The following is a 14,283-nucleotide window of genomic DNA, read 5'->3' as shown; positions in this document are numbered from 1 at the left end:
CTTTTCGAGAATGTAGCAACAAGCTTATTTTTTGAAATGAAAACTATTACTATTAATTTACGATGAGAGAATTTTAAGATTTGTTGAATTTGGTACTAAATTCAGACTAAAATGAAATGAATAAAGTAAAAAGAACAAAGTTTTCTTTTCATGAATGAAAAAATAATGGAGATGCGGGGTATCAATCCCCGTACCTCTTGCATGCTGAGAGAGCGCTCTACCATTTGAGCCACATCCCCAAATAGGAGACTATTGAAATTTTTTTATTTTAAATCTTTTTCATCTTGCAGTTTGAGACGCTTCAAAATCACCCGCGAACGGGCTGAGAGAACTTCCTTCTGGATAATGTGAGAGATAAGAGGTCGACCAGCACTGCTCTGCTCCTTTCCTTCTCTCTTCAATGGCGACTCTGCAACAACTCCTTAGACCTTCATGCTTCGCTTCCTCTTCTCCTCGCCATTCCTTCACCTCCCTCTCTCAACCTCAACTTCAGCCACGAACTGTTAATTCTGTCACCCCCAAAGCCTCAATTAAGAATTCTTCCATTAATCGCCGGGAGTTCGTCGCTGAAACGGCAGCCGCGGTTTCTCTCTCGCTCTCTCCGTTGATTGCTCCCGTAAAACCGGCGAAGTCTGAAGAAAATCTGTCGCAGTGGGAGAGACTTTACCTTCCTATAGATCCTGGTGTTGTCCTTCTCGACATTGCTTTTGTGCCCGACGATTTGAACCATGGTTAGTTCCGATAGCTTTGGTTCCTTTTTCTGCAGAAATCAACGAATAATGCTGGAGAATTTTGAGTTTGTTTTTGTTTTTCTACTACGAATTATTGTGTTTCGGAAACTCACTAGTCACAGCAATTAATTGTTGGAAACATCTGAAGTTTGGGAGGATTTGTACACTGAAAAGCTATTAGGCAGTACAGTTGTTTGTTCAATTATCTTCTTTAAAGGCTTGAATTATGTTCTACTTAAGTTAAGCTGGTCTTCATTTCCAATTATTGTAAAATCAGTTTCTTCATCAATAATTCTTTTGGGGGGTGGGGAGTTTGAGCTTTGATGTGTAATTGAAATCTTGGAAAGAAATTTCTCATTATCATTTTTTCAAGTGATTTTATCTACCTTGTTTGTGCTTACGGATTCTGTCAAGGCTTCTGAATGTTGTAATTTGTAATTTCTCGTTCGTACAGTTATGGTTTCAAGTTCCTTCCGCCAATATAATGCCACGAAACCATTTGACACTTTCAGCCCACTGCAGGTTTCCTTTTGGGGACACGGCAAACCATTTTAGAGACAAAAGATGGTGGAAGAACATGGGCTCCACGTTCAATCCCCTCAGCTGAAGAAGAAGACTTTAACTACCGATTTAATTCTATTAGCTTCCAAGGAAAGGAGGGATGGATCGTTGGAAAGCCTGCAATTCTGTTGTACACTTCGGATGCTGGAGAAAGCTGGGAAAGGATACCACTTAGTGCTCAGCTTCCTGGTGATATGGTAAACTACTAAATTATATAATCGATAAGGAATTCATTATATGGCAGTGCTTGAACCTTAGGTTGTTCTATTTTCAGATCTTGCTATTTTATAGATTTTGCTTTACCCATTGTAGTTATAAGGCTCATTAACAATAGTTAAACGTGGTAAGACCGTAAATAAGGGATTATTCACAGCTCTAAATTAAGATGGACATTTTGGTTCTTTTAACATATCTAGAGCTATAAATTGATCTGTTGTTTTCTGCCAGAAAGTGCTTTTATTTAACACTAGAGTGGTTGATCCTATTATAAAACTTCAGGTCTACATTAAAGCAACTGGAGAAAAAAGTGCTGAGATGGTTACAGATGAAGGTGCAATATATGTTACATCAAACAAGGGATATAATTGGAAGGCTGCAGTTCAGGAGACTGTTTCTGCCACTCTTAATAGGTGAGCTTCAGCAGGGGAAAATTTCCATTCTATTAGGTTTAAGATTAAAGATTCGTTGTTCGGAATTTAACCTTGAAATCATTCCGGAATAGTTGATAGGCTGATAACTGATGAGATTTGACTGGCAGCTTGTGGCAGGAAATCATGGGCCAGACACCAATGTTCACTAGTTTAGCTCATTGAAAGAAAAAATTTAATCCCGATTACGTGATGCTAATGTGGTTTTCTTTACCTTTTTCAGAACAGTTTCTAGTGGTATAAGTGGTGCAAGCTATTACACTGGAACCTTTAACACAGTAAATCGCTCTCCTGATGGGCGTTATGTAGCTGTTTCAAGTCGTGGTAACTTCTACCTCACTTGGGAGCCTGGCCAGGTTTAACTTTTATATTTCTCTCTCTATCTCCCTTCTTCTAACCGTGTTACTCTGAACTGGCTTACTCTGAACTTTTATATTTCATTAAATCTTGGCTTTATTTGCAAGATCAGCCATTCTGGCAGCCACATAATAGAGCTATTGCAAGGAGGATTCAAAACATGGGGTGGAGAGCTGATGGTGGTCTTTGGCTTCTTGTTCGTGGAGGAGGACTTTTTCTTAGTAAAGGGACAGGAGTAAGTGAAATCGATGACCGTTCCTTTGTGTTTCTACTTTCTAGTGAAGCCACCCTAATTGAAAATATGAAAAATGGTTTAGAGGTGCAATGCGGTTTCATTTTAACCCTTACCAAAAGCCATATCCCTCCTTCTTTTACTAGTTACTCGAGCATTGAATATTGTACAATAAGTTTTCATCTTAGACTTGGGGATGCATAGTAATCCAATGACGGAATTCTATAATCGCATTGCTTTTCAGATATATTATCATTCGAAACTTTTGTGGTTTTTTTTCTTAAACAAAATCATGAAAACGTCGTAAGTGAAAACTAATTTTTCATCTTATTCATCATTAACTTGAAACCAGAGGGCAAGTAAATTCTACATTGTCATTCTATAGGTTATATCTATGCTGTTGCTTCCCAAAATTTCAGCTAGACCTCTCAGCCGACTCCCGACTCCTGTTAAATATTAACTGCTTGTTGAATTCATGATGTTTCTCATAACAGATAAGTGAGGATTTTGAAGAAGTTCCAGTTCAAAGCCGAGGATTTGGCATATTAGATGTTGGTTATCGTTCAAAGGTAAGTTCTTGAAGACTCCTGCTGATTTGTGATTGAGATGGAAATATCATATCTTTTAGTTATAAATAGATGAAATTGACCTTCTTGGAGGGGGTACTCAATGGATCTGGTTGATTTGTGTAGCAGATCACATAAGGGAAGGGCCAGACAGAAGCCTAAAATGTGATTATTTAGTTTTTCATTGACATGCTATATGTTGAACTGAAATATACAGTACTAAAAGTGCACTGTGCAGCACAAATTATTCATTCCAGCAAGTATGAATAAGAAAAAAACTAAAGGATTCATTTTTTAAAGGATCAGTTTGTGCATGCCATACAGCTGGAAAAGCCTCTGTTTTTGGGACGATGAAAAAAAAATGAATTGTTTTTCAGGCATTTTAATTAGCCTGGTGCATATTTATGAAATAAGGTGTGGGTATGTTCTACATCTTCCCCGGAGTAGTTAGATTTCTCATTTAATCACATACCTTCCTGCAATTCTCAACGTGAGGAATGACGGTACTAACATAGAACTTGTACGATCTTGTGTTCATAATAAATAATTGCATTGTCCGAGATACCTTGAGCTTGTAGTCGGAAGTCATGTATATACTGTGCAAAGTGTAGTGCATATCTCATCATCCCTTGGCAATGAATATATAATCTGTATGCTGAATTTGAAGACACATATCCTTTTACGACCTTACTTGAACAAGATCAGTTCTATAGGTTGTACATTTGTGTCGTTGAGTTCTAAAGATTCGTCATTTTGGATTTATCATAACCGACAGACAAAAACGAAGTCATCCCTTTACCCAAAATCGATCATCGCCTTGGTGAATATTTTTTTTACAGTTTTTCTTGTTTCTGGTGTGAGTTGTACAGGAAGAGGCTTGGGCAGCTGGAGGAAGTGGAGTACTTCTGAAAACTACAAATGGTGGCAAGACATGGACCCGTGATAAAGCAGCTGACAATATTGCGGCCAACTTATACTCTGTAAAGTGAGTATCACCATACTGTAAAATTGAGTTAGTTTTTCAATTCTTTAAATCTGAAATTACCTCATTACTCAAGGACACTTTGCCATACACTTGCTATAAAGTCTGTCCCTTTATAAATTCTATTTTTATGGCTCTCCCTGTGGGTTTGGGATGATTTTTGGAAGGTAAAAAATGTTTTTAACCTCTTTGGAAAGTTTTTGTGGTGTTCAGTTAGATAACTGAAAATAATTCAAATTTTTTTAAAACACTTGAAGAATATTTCTTTCAAAAGTATATATAAAAGGGGTGCCTTCACTGTTCTTTCATTTTGAAAAGTCACAATCAATATGGCTGCAAACACAATGCAATTGTGCTATACTTCACCTTCACATATTCTCTTATAATCAATCTATTTACATCTCCGCAGGTTTATAAACGATAAGAAAGGTTTTGTACTCGGAAATGACGGGGTGTTGCTTCAATATCTTGGTTGAACTTTGAGATTTTACTCGGTAATTAATTCCTCTTCCTTCTCTTCTTTGATTTTTCTTTTGCCATCTCAGGCTCTTGCTGTGTGTAAATGTAATTTTTTTAACCCTACATTCCAAACTGTTCTAAAATTATATGCAGAATATAAAAGCAGTAAAAGGGTAACCTTTAAGAACATGTATTATTTTGTTTCTTGAAATTTGTTGAACTCGAAAAATATTCCAGAAAGGCTATTTATAAACTTTATTGTGTAGAGGCTGGTATTTGGGATTGCTTGAAAATCAAAATTTCCGTTTACTGCTTGATTATGTTGTAGGGTTACTGAATTGTTGCAACATTGTTCTCATTGGTGTATCAAAGATTCAGGTTTTGGTATTTTTCTTTTTCAGGTTACAGAATCAGATTTTATATGATGCTTGCGATGGAAATTTTGTATCATTAAATAACAGCTTTGCGTTCTTGCTTTCGATGATGGGACGAGGTGCGCTAATATTCCCCAGTTACATATTTTCCTTCTCTTTTTTTTTCTTTTTTTTTTTTGTGTGTGCATTTCTGAAGGTCAAGAACTTTTAGCAATGCATTGATTAGAAAGAATCCAGGTCGTGAATAGTTCTTTCGACTCTTGTTAATATCTGTAATCTAAACGTATACCTGTTCATTCAGGTGCCCATTGTTGATTGCCAAAAGAAAAGGGATGAATTTGGAAGATACTAATACATTTTTGTGTCCCAAATTTTCTTATGTGCTTTATCATTTCACGAAAATTTACAGGATCATAGTTCAAACATTATAAGTCAAGAATGTTTTATGAACATGCTTGCGTTAGAAAAGAAAAATCAATAACAATATAAGGAAACTCAAAAGGTGAAAATAAAATATAAAGAAACTAATATTCATGATAAACACAGGCTATGATATGCGTGAATGGACGGATGTCAAATTCTTATAAAAGCATCAGAAATAGTAACTGCCACAATAAACAAATCCAACAAGGTAGGGTAGCACCAGCAAATTGCCAAAATATGAACTTATAGCAATTGTTAACGAAGAAAGAAAAATGAACATGGAGTTAAAACAAGTGATAAACAGAAAAATGGAAGTGGCTAGCTAGTTGTTCCATTATAAACTGATGCATTAAACAAAATTCAACAGGTAAAAGTGTTCACAAATATCAGAATAACCAAACAAAAAGCATAGGGCAGAAGAAACCCACAATTTTGGCTCCCTAAAAACCAATATATAGTGAATGACAATGTTAAAGCATCTAAAAAAGTGAAGTTCCCTTTCCCTTCTTGTCTCCACCAATCTCAAAATGCTTGCATCTCTGCATAAATGTGAAGGTAGGCATTAATGAAACAGAAATTGAAAGACAATGGTATTAAGTTTCTATCCAAGAAGAGTTCACGTTAGATAATACAAACCTTAATGGCATGCTGTGACACATGCTTGCAACCCTGGCATTGCAACCTCAGCACAATCTTCTTGGTAGTTTTTGCCTGGCAGGGGGAATTAAAGTTCTCATGATTATTTATTCGAGGGAAAATGAGCAAAATGTGGTTTGATTAGAATAGATATGGAAGGGATTTTCACCTTCTTGTGAAAGACGGGCTTGGTCTGGCCTCCGTATCCTGATTGTTTACGATCATAACGACGCTTTCCTTGGGCAGCAAGACTGTCCTTACCCTTTTTGTACTGGGTAACCTTGTGCAAGGTATGCTTTTTGCATTCCTTGCTCTTGCAGTAAGTCTTCTTCGTCTTGGGAACGTTCACCTAATTAGTAGAAAAATTCAATATCATTTCACATAACAGAGAATAATTTTAAGATCATAAATTAGAACTCCATGAGAAATACAAAAAACTTCGAAATTAGCTGAATATCTGGCAGAGTAAAACATAATTGGAAATTATACAAAAAGTGCTTGAACAGAGAAACCAGAGATAATATGTTCTTCACTGCATTTCAAAGTCAGTTTGCTATGGCACATCTTGCCTCTCGAGTCTAGACATACAGATGTGGTTCTCAATTCGAGCATATTAAATCCAGATCTACAGCATTAACACTTACAAAAAATCAACGTAACTAAAAAAAAAAAACACAGACAACCACACTGCACAGAACAACATAACCTTCAAAAAGAATAATGTCCTTCATAAATGCCAACTCTCGAAAGTAAAACAACCAAAACGATTCCGAAAATCAATCAATCCGACATCCTATAATACAAATATATTTACGACACATTCACTTAGCTATTAGCCTCCAAAAACCGTCAATATTAGCTCATGTCAAAAATAATTATACGAAGCTTTAGCTGTTAGCGTTCGGAATCAAATAGGATAATATCATAGGAAAGAAGATGCTTCCGTCTTCTCATTTCCACTTAAATCCTCGTTACCAAACAGCAACAATCATGAACAGACGGAGAAAAAAGAAAAAAAACTAAAAGAACAGTGGAAGCAAGATTACCATGGCGGCTTCTGGTCCTTACTAGCTCTAAGAAGAAACCCTAATCGGCGACCAAATGGTATGACATAATATCTCTCCAGTTTTATACTCCATAAAAATGGACATATGGGTTGGGTATGGGCCAGATTTCTGATAACTTAAGTCCATGGTCCATTGCAAGCCCAATTAATTGGCCCAATTGTTAAGATCTATTGGGCCGTAAATCTAAAACAAAAGGCCCATTTTGAAAAACAACCAAAAATAATTTTATATCAAATCTCTTACTATTTCAAATTTTAATCCAAAATTAAATTTATTGTTCCTCGTGGATCTTAATATTTTTTTCTATTTAATTTTTTTAGACTTTATCTTTCAAAAATTTTAACTATACATTTATAGTAACTATACCCTAGGCACGGGTCACCTGGAGTCATGTTTTAAGGAATGTAGGTAATGTTAAGGCCATCAGGTGTCGAATTTCAAATCTGGACCCTGGTTCAACCGATGTAGGAAATGTTAGAGCCATCGGGAACGAATTCGAATTTCAAATTCTGATAAAAAACATTGGCATTGATCATTACCGACCTTCCTGTATTTACGAATTTACCCCTCCTCTCCATCCTGTTTAGTTCAACGGATGTAGGAAATGTTGGAGCCATTGGGACCGAATCCGAATTTCAAATTCTTATCCAAAACAATGGTAGGGAATGTGGGACTTTCATCATCCAACACCTCCCCTCGAACAAAGTATGCCTCCCCTTAATCGAGGCTCGACGCTCGACTCCTTTTTCTTTTGGAGTCCTCTCCATCCTGTTATATGAACAGGGGCCGAATCCGAATTTCAAATTCTTATATCCAACACAATGGTATGATATTGTACCCATGACCATTCCCTAAATTAGTTGATATGTTGGAGCCATCGGGACTGAAGGACTTTCATCATCCAACACCTCCCCTTAATTGAGTCACTCTTGATCCAACACCTCCCCTTAATTGAGTCACTCTTGGCACGACTAAGTTTAGAGCATGACTCTAATACCATGTTAAATGAACACAACTCTCCACAATGGTATGATATTGTTGACTTTGAGCATAAGCTCTCGTAGCTTTGCTTTGTGGTTCCCAAAGTATCTCATGCCAATGAAGATAGTATTTCTTGATCATAAACTCATGATCATTCCCTAAATTAGTCGATGTGGGACTTTCATCGTCCAACACATCCTTCATCAATTTCTCGAGTTTCAATTCACAATAATCTTTCCTTCCAAAAGATATAACATAATAGATAATATTCATTTCCTTCTTTAAACCCGTTTCGTCTAATCGTCCACCGCAACTTGAACAGGACGGATTTTGCATGAGTAGAGATTGAAAGTAGAGACAGGAATAGTAACGGTTCCGTACTCACCTTAATTCATGGATTCTCTAATTTTATCATAATTTATGAGACAATAAAAATAAAATTATAACTTTAAATTTTATAGTCATTATATATTAATATTTCTAAAACTATAAGATAATATGCATGAATATGATTTTAAATTCAATAAATATTTTTCCAAAAAAATATAAAAACAATAATAACAAATCCAACGATTGAGGCGAGAGGAAGGAAATAAATTTAATTATATATATTTTAACATTCATTTTTGTACGTTATTTTTATATAATATTTTAATTTAAAAATTAAAAATAGCTTAGGATTTGTTTTATAAAAAATTTAAAAAATTACAATTATTTTGAAATAAATTTTCTTTTATTTTGAGATAATTTCCAAGAATATATTTTTTAATTTTATAAATATAGCTTAATAAGGCATAAATATAAAATCAATTTTCATCCTCTAACCAAAATGACCTAAATACCCTTGAAACTATGTCACAACGCAGCATGACAGCGATTGTGCAGTACTTATTTTAACCCAATGAACATAGACAACATAGTTTAGACAAACATATCTTTGCCACTTACCGCTGCACTGGACTCATAATAAGGGAACGGAAAAATAAGGTAAGTATTAGAAGACAGCTTAACAGTATCTGTAGTCTCGTTAATGATTTCTAAAAATGAGTTTTCTTATCTTCTTCATATTCTCTCTATATAAACCAGAGTCCACAAAGAAAAAGAATTACAGTCGAGGTCGTGATCGAAGACGGAGACAAAGAGACTGTCTCTTGATTCTTAATGGTGTACTTTTCGTATATTCTTCTTCTATTCTTTCTTCTTGGAAATTTCAAAGAAGGTTTTGGTGCTAAACATAGACTCGGTCCACATGTATTAGCCCGACAAGAGGCGGATCGAGTCGTCGGGCTGCCCGGGCAGCCACCGGTGAAATTCGAGCACTACGCCGGGTATGTTACGGTCAATGAGTCTCATGGAAGGGCATTGTTTTATTGGTTCTTTGAGGCCATTGACAATCCCCAACAAAAGCCTCTTCTTCTATGGCTCAATGGAGGTAAAAATTTGAAATTAAATATTATTTTTTAATTCAATAATAATTTAGGTAATAAATTCAAGGTTTTAATTTTTTAGGAATATATTTTACATTTATTAATTTTTTTAGGAATGCTAATTATTCAAAAGAGGGTAAAAAGGGAAATTACTTTAAATTGCAGAGAGGTCCCTAGAGTGTCACTATTTTATTTTTTTGGCTAAACTTTTATTTAGATATTCTTTAATTTTATTCAATCAAAAATATTAATCGAGTCCATATAGTTTTTAAATAAGATTTCGTAATGTTTTTTTAACACGTGTTTTAATATTATATTAACATTTAAATAAAATTATACTTTATCTATAAAAAAAAATATCCATAAAGTTTTAATAATACATTCAAACTTTTAAAAATTATTAAAAAAAAATACTATTACCGTTAATTTTGGATGAAAATATTAGTAGATTATTTAAAAAATAATAATAATAAACTTTTAAGTATGTTTAAAAAATACAGTTCATTGTTAATACTATATTTTTCAAATACCCATAAAATTTTAAAAATAGTATTAATACCCTTTACCTAGATCAAAACTGTCATTATTTCTGTTGGATGATGAAAGTTCCACCTCTACTAATTGAGGGAATGACCATGAGCTTATAAACAAAGAATACTCTCTCCATTGGAATGAGACCTTTTGGAGAAGCCCAAAGCAGAGCCACGAGAGCTTATACTCAAAGTAGACAATATCTGTAGAGAGTCGTGTTCGTCTAACAATTTCTAACGTTCATACAGGGCATTTTTTAAAATTTGTAAGTGTATTTTTTAAACAAAATATTAACTATTTTTATTCAAAACTAACGGTATATTTTTTATTTTTTATTTTTTATTTTTAAAATTTAGGGTTTTTTTTTTTTTTTTTTTTTTATAGTGATATTTTTATTAGGGTTTAAATAATATTAATTGATGTTTAAAATATTAAACAGGACCCGGATGCTCATCAGTGGCGTACGGGGCAGCCGAGGAGTTGGGACCTTTCTTTCCTCAGAAAGGTGACCAACCAAAGCTTAAGTTCAACCCATACACTTGGAACTCAGGTAATTTTATCATTTTTTTTAATGAAAATTACCTTTTATTTTAAGTTAGTAATTAATAATACGCTAAATCCTTTAATTTATTTTAACGTCACTAAAATTACCATAGCTCTAACCGTGATGATAATACTTGATTCAGCGGCAAACCTATTGTTCTTGGAGTCACCGGTCGGAGTTGGGTTCTCCTACACCAACACTAGTCAAGACATCACTGACCTCGGTGACACAATCACAGGTATAAATTTGGTCGTGTTTGACGTTTTTTTTTTTTATTAAATTACAATTTAATCCCTATAATTTAAAAAAAAAATCAAAATTTAATCTTAAATTTTATGAATACTAAGATAATCTACGTCAAATTTATTCTATTTAAATTAATTAAAATATGATTTTATTATAGGAATTTCAATACTCGTTATTGAATTTTCTATTTTATTCATTAATTTAATAATTTTAATTTTTTTATATATAATTTCGTCTTCTTAATTATAAAAATAGATGTTCAATTATAGAAAATAATTAAAATATCAAATAATAATAATAATAAAAACATTTACAGTTAAATTTTAGATAAAAATTAAAAAAAAAAAAAAAAAAAAAAAAAAAAAAAAACAGTTTTTTATTCTTTTAATTTTGATTGTTAGCTAAGGATTCGTACGCCTTTCTACTCAACTGGTTCGAGCGATTCCCCCAATTCAAGTCCCATGAGTTCTACATCGCCGGCGAGAGCTATGCAGGTACCGGAATCTCTCTGTTTCTTCAATTTGATCGCATATTCCAATTCCTCTCTGTAATTAACTATTCGTCGTCGTCTTCTTCCTCCTCAGGCCACTACGTTCCGCAACTTTCAGAGGTCATTTTCGATGAGAACAAGAAAATCTCCAAGGAAAAACGAATAAACTTCAAAGGCTTCATGGTAATTCATTACAGCCTCTGTAAAATTGCTTAAAATCGTTCATTACGTCTTCATCTCCTAACAGTGTTCGTCGATTTACAGATCGGAAACGCCTTGCTCGACGACGAAACCGATCAGCGCGGAATGATCGATTTCGCTTGGAATCACGCTATAATCTCCGATCAATTGTACGGACAAATCAGGAATAACTGCGATTTTAGAAGTATGGTTCCGTCAGCCGCCTGCCGGCCATATCTCAATGCCTATTTCTGGGTGTACAGTATCGTCAACATGTACAGTTTGTACTCTCCGGTCTGTGTGCGGACGAATTTGAGCCGCGGCGGCGGAGGAAGGTGGCAGCGGCAGCCGGAAATCGACGGCGTTGCGCCTATGATATTCACGAAATATGTGAGTTTCTGAATCTGGTCGATTTTACAGATTTTTGTGGTCCAGATCTGTTGAAACTGAATATCGGATTGGCGATTGGAGATGATTTTTTGCAGGAAGGATGGCACAAGAAGCCGATGGGATCTGATCCTTGTTCGTCGGATTACACTGTAAAATATATGAACAGAGCGGATGTTCAGAAGGCTTTGCACGCCAATGTCACTAAAATTCCATATGCGTGGTCCCCTTGCAGGTACTGTAACCGTATTCAACAACCATTTCAATAATTGCACAATTTGGCGTTGCTTATTGTTGATTCAACACTTTTTGAGTTGTTTTCAGTGATCAAATTTCATTGTGGAAGGATTCCCCACCTTCAATCCTCCCCATAATCAAGAAGCTCGTTGCCGGGGGCCTTCGCATTTGGGTGTTTAGGTAAATCCAATCTTCAAAACCACTCGAATTTGAATTGATTTTGTTTGTTTATTTGGTTGAACAACCTTCCTATCCCATCCCATGATATCATACCTTATGAACTGAAGTATTTTGGTCATGATTCTCCAAAATTGTATGATATTGTCCACTTGTTTTGCTTTGAGCTTCCCCAAAATGTCTCGACCCCTCCCAACAATTGGAACTCACAGCTATCTATATTATGAAAGACTCAAGTTAGATTATAGATGTTAGACGAACACGACTCTCCACAATGGTATGATATTGTCCACTTTGAGTGTAAGCTCTCATGGATTTGCTTTGGACTTCCCCAAAAGGCCTCATACCAATGGAGTTAGTATTCCTCACTTATAAACTCATGATCATTCCCTGAGTTAGTATTCCTCACTTATAAACTCATGATCATTCCCTAAATTAGCCGATGTGGGACTTCCATCATCCAACAATAGGATGATTGAAGCTTCTTTGGCTCATGATCCAGAAAATAGAACCTCAACATTTTACAATATTCTAATTTTAATTCTTACTTTTAATCTTTTTAGATGATACGTATCAATTAATACTGGTATATACTCATTCTGGTATATACTCATTCTGACACTTAGTCTGGTCAAATTTGTAGGTATCACAGGTTTAGACTTTAATACCACTTTCTTCTTTATATTCTAATTGATAATGTGTTCGAAACTGTAGTGGAGATACTGATGGAAGAATTCCAGTGACCTCAACTCGATATACTTTGAACAAACTTGGTTTAAAGATCAAACAGGATTGGTTTCCTTGGTTTAGCAGCCAACAGGTACTTTTTACGATTAATCCTCAATAATATATCAACACCTCATTATTTTTCTGAATTTGAATTCTTACTTTTTAATCTATTTATTTAATACTGATTTATTCTGACACTTATTCTTGTGAATCTCATATATGTATGTATCGTAAGTTTAGACTTTAATACCACTTTCAATCTAGTATACAACTAGTCGTCAAATTTTCAAATTATCTTCGACCCATTAAACAAAAAGAACGAATGGGTCTTGTAGGATTCCCGAGAAATTCTTCGATTTCTTCCGGAAGTGGATGATTATTCATCTGCTTTATCACGTTCCGTGAATAGCTGGGACATTGAGGAATATCCAGAAAAGCATTTAGAGAATCGGTTTGATTGTATCTTTGTTCCTTCCATTTGAAGAAAGGAAGGATCCCAAAGAATCGATCTTTCTTTTAGTTGCTGAATCTCTCTTTGATTGATCAATGTGTGATATTTCGAATCCTCATTACTAATGGAATCGAAATGATCTCTGGATTGATTAGAAGATCCTTTCAATTAGCTAGAATCCGTTACTTGAACAAAACTAGATCTTGGGGAATCATATTGAATATTTGACAAACGTTTTAAAAAAAACATTCAGTGCAACACTTCACAAATTCCAAAACCCAATTTGAAAACAAGTTGTTATCGAAAAATTGATTACTCGAACAACAAAGAAATATCGATATACTACCTTCGTTTATTGTGTGTGACGAACGAGTATACGTAATATTCGATTATTGATAGGTTGGTGGGTGGACGATCGAGTACGAAGGGCTAATGTTTGTGACAATCAAAGGTGCTGGCCACGAGGTTCCATTGTATGCTCCAAAGGAAGCTCTTCAGCTCCTTACGCATTTCCTGGCCAATAGCCGTCTGCCAGATATGCCCTTTTAGATTCACTCTTAAAATATTATTAGTTTCTTTTTTTAATTTTAATTTCTTAGTCACAGTATTTTGTTATTATTGTTTTAATACACAGAAATGCCAATTTATGAATTAATTTTTTTTAATAGTAATTTATTTTTGTCACTTTATCCACATTTTATCAACATTTCTATTAATATTTTATTATTGAGCATAATATATATATATATACAAATTATTATTACTATTTTTTCTCCAAATTATGCAGAACGCCTAAAGATAGTATCTATTACTTATATATTCACGATATTTTTTTTAATTTTAAAATATCACAAAAAATAAAATTCTA

At 34.4% G+C, this 14,283-nt stretch overlaps 3 protein-coding genes across 3 annotated transcripts; 2 read left to right on the top strand and 1 right to left on the bottom strand.

Annotated features, from left to right (window-relative positions):
• The first annotated feature begins 325 nt into the window (after nucleotides 1-325).
• LOC111778938 (photosystem II stability/assembly factor HCF136, chloroplastic) lies at nucleotides 326-5,265 on the top strand. The gene is made up of 9 exons (XM_023658952.2): nucleotides 326-731; nucleotides 1,254-1,489; nucleotides 1,791-1,921; nucleotides 2,163-2,295; nucleotides 2,409-2,531; nucleotides 3,023-3,097; nucleotides 3,964-4,079; nucleotides 4,486-4,570; nucleotides 4,937-5,265. The coding sequence occupies exons 1-8, from the start codon at nucleotides 401-403 to the stop codon at nucleotides 4,550-4,552; spliced, it is 1,212 nt and encodes a 403-aa protein (XP_023514720.2). The 5' UTR covers nucleotides 326-400; the 3' UTR covers nucleotides 4,553-4,570; nucleotides 4,937-5,265.
• Nucleotides 5,266-5,629: 364 nt separating this feature from the next.
• Nucleotides 5,630-7,113, bottom strand: LOC111778939 (large ribosomal subunit protein eL42). Its single transcript, XM_023658953.2, has 4 exons — nucleotides 7,015-7,113; nucleotides 6,138-6,317; nucleotides 5,969-6,043; nucleotides 5,630-5,871 (listed from the first exon to the last, which is right to left on the bottom strand). The coding sequence occupies exons 1-4, from the start codon at nucleotides 7,015-7,017 to the stop codon at nucleotides 5,812-5,814; spliced, it is 318 nt and encodes a 105-aa protein (XP_023514721.1). The 5' UTR covers nucleotides 7,018-7,113; the 3' UTR covers nucleotides 5,630-5,811.
• Nucleotides 7,114-9,126: 2,013 nt separating this feature from the next.
• LOC111778257 (serine carboxypeptidase-like 34) lies at nucleotides 9,127-14,104 on the top strand. The gene is made up of 10 exons (XM_023657966.2): nucleotides 9,127-9,448; nucleotides 10,414-10,524; nucleotides 10,661-10,756; nucleotides 11,166-11,258; nucleotides 11,349-11,437; nucleotides 11,519-11,824; nucleotides 11,920-12,056; nucleotides 12,146-12,238; nucleotides 12,950-13,055; nucleotides 13,815-14,104. Exons 1-10 carry the CDS (start codon nucleotides 9,178-9,180, stop codon nucleotides 13,962-13,964), a joined length of 1,452 nt encoding a protein of 483 aa, XP_023513734.2. The 5' UTR covers nucleotides 9,127-9,177; the 3' UTR covers nucleotides 13,965-14,104.
• The last annotated feature ends 179 nt before the right edge of the window (nucleotides 14,105-14,283 follow it).

This window comes from Cucurbita pepo, chromosome 17 (assembly GCF_057944985.1).
Source record: "Cucurbita pepo subsp. pepo isolate OVF chromosome 17, ASM5794498v1, whole genome shotgun sequence".
In the NCBI taxonomy this organism is placed as follows: domain Eukaryota; kingdom Viridiplantae; phylum Streptophyta; class Magnoliopsida; order Cucurbitales; family Cucurbitaceae; genus Cucurbita; species Cucurbita pepo.
This window is presented reverse-complemented; position numbering and strand designations above follow the sequence as displayed.

Coding starts and splice junctions, on each gene's coding strand:
- LOC111778938 (XM_023658952.2), top strand. CDS start 401: ATGGCGACTCTGCAACAACTCCTTAGACCTTCATGCTTCGCTTCCTCT. Junction 1,490..1,790: donor CTCAGCTTCCTGGTGATATG/GTAAACTACTAA, acceptor ATAAAACTTCAG/GTCTACATTAAAGCAACTGG. Junction 3,098..3,963: donor ATGTTGGTTATCGTTCAAAG/GTAAGTTCTTGA, acceptor TGAGTTGTACAG/GAAGAGGCTTGGGCAGCTGG.
- LOC111778939 (XM_023658953.2), bottom strand. Junction 6,044..6,137: donor AGCCCGTCTTTCACAAGAAG/GTGAAAATCCCT, acceptor TCCCCCTGCCAG/GCAAAAACTACCAAGAAGAT. Junction 5,872..5,968: donor TGTCACAGCATGCCATTAAG/GTTTGTATTATC, acceptor ACATTTATGCAG/AGATGCAAGCATTTTGAGAT.
- LOC111778257 (XM_023657966.2), top strand. CDS start 9,178: ATGGTGTACTTTTCGTATATTCTTCTTCTATTCTTTCTTCTTGGAAAT. Junction 10,525..10,660: donor CCCATACACTTGGAACTCAG/GTAATTTTATCA, acceptor TACTTGATTCAG/CGGCAAACCTATTGTTCTTG. Junction 11,825..11,919: donor CTATGATATTCACGAAATAT/GTGAGTTTCTGA, acceptor GATTTTTTGCAG/GAAGGATGGCACAAGAAGCC.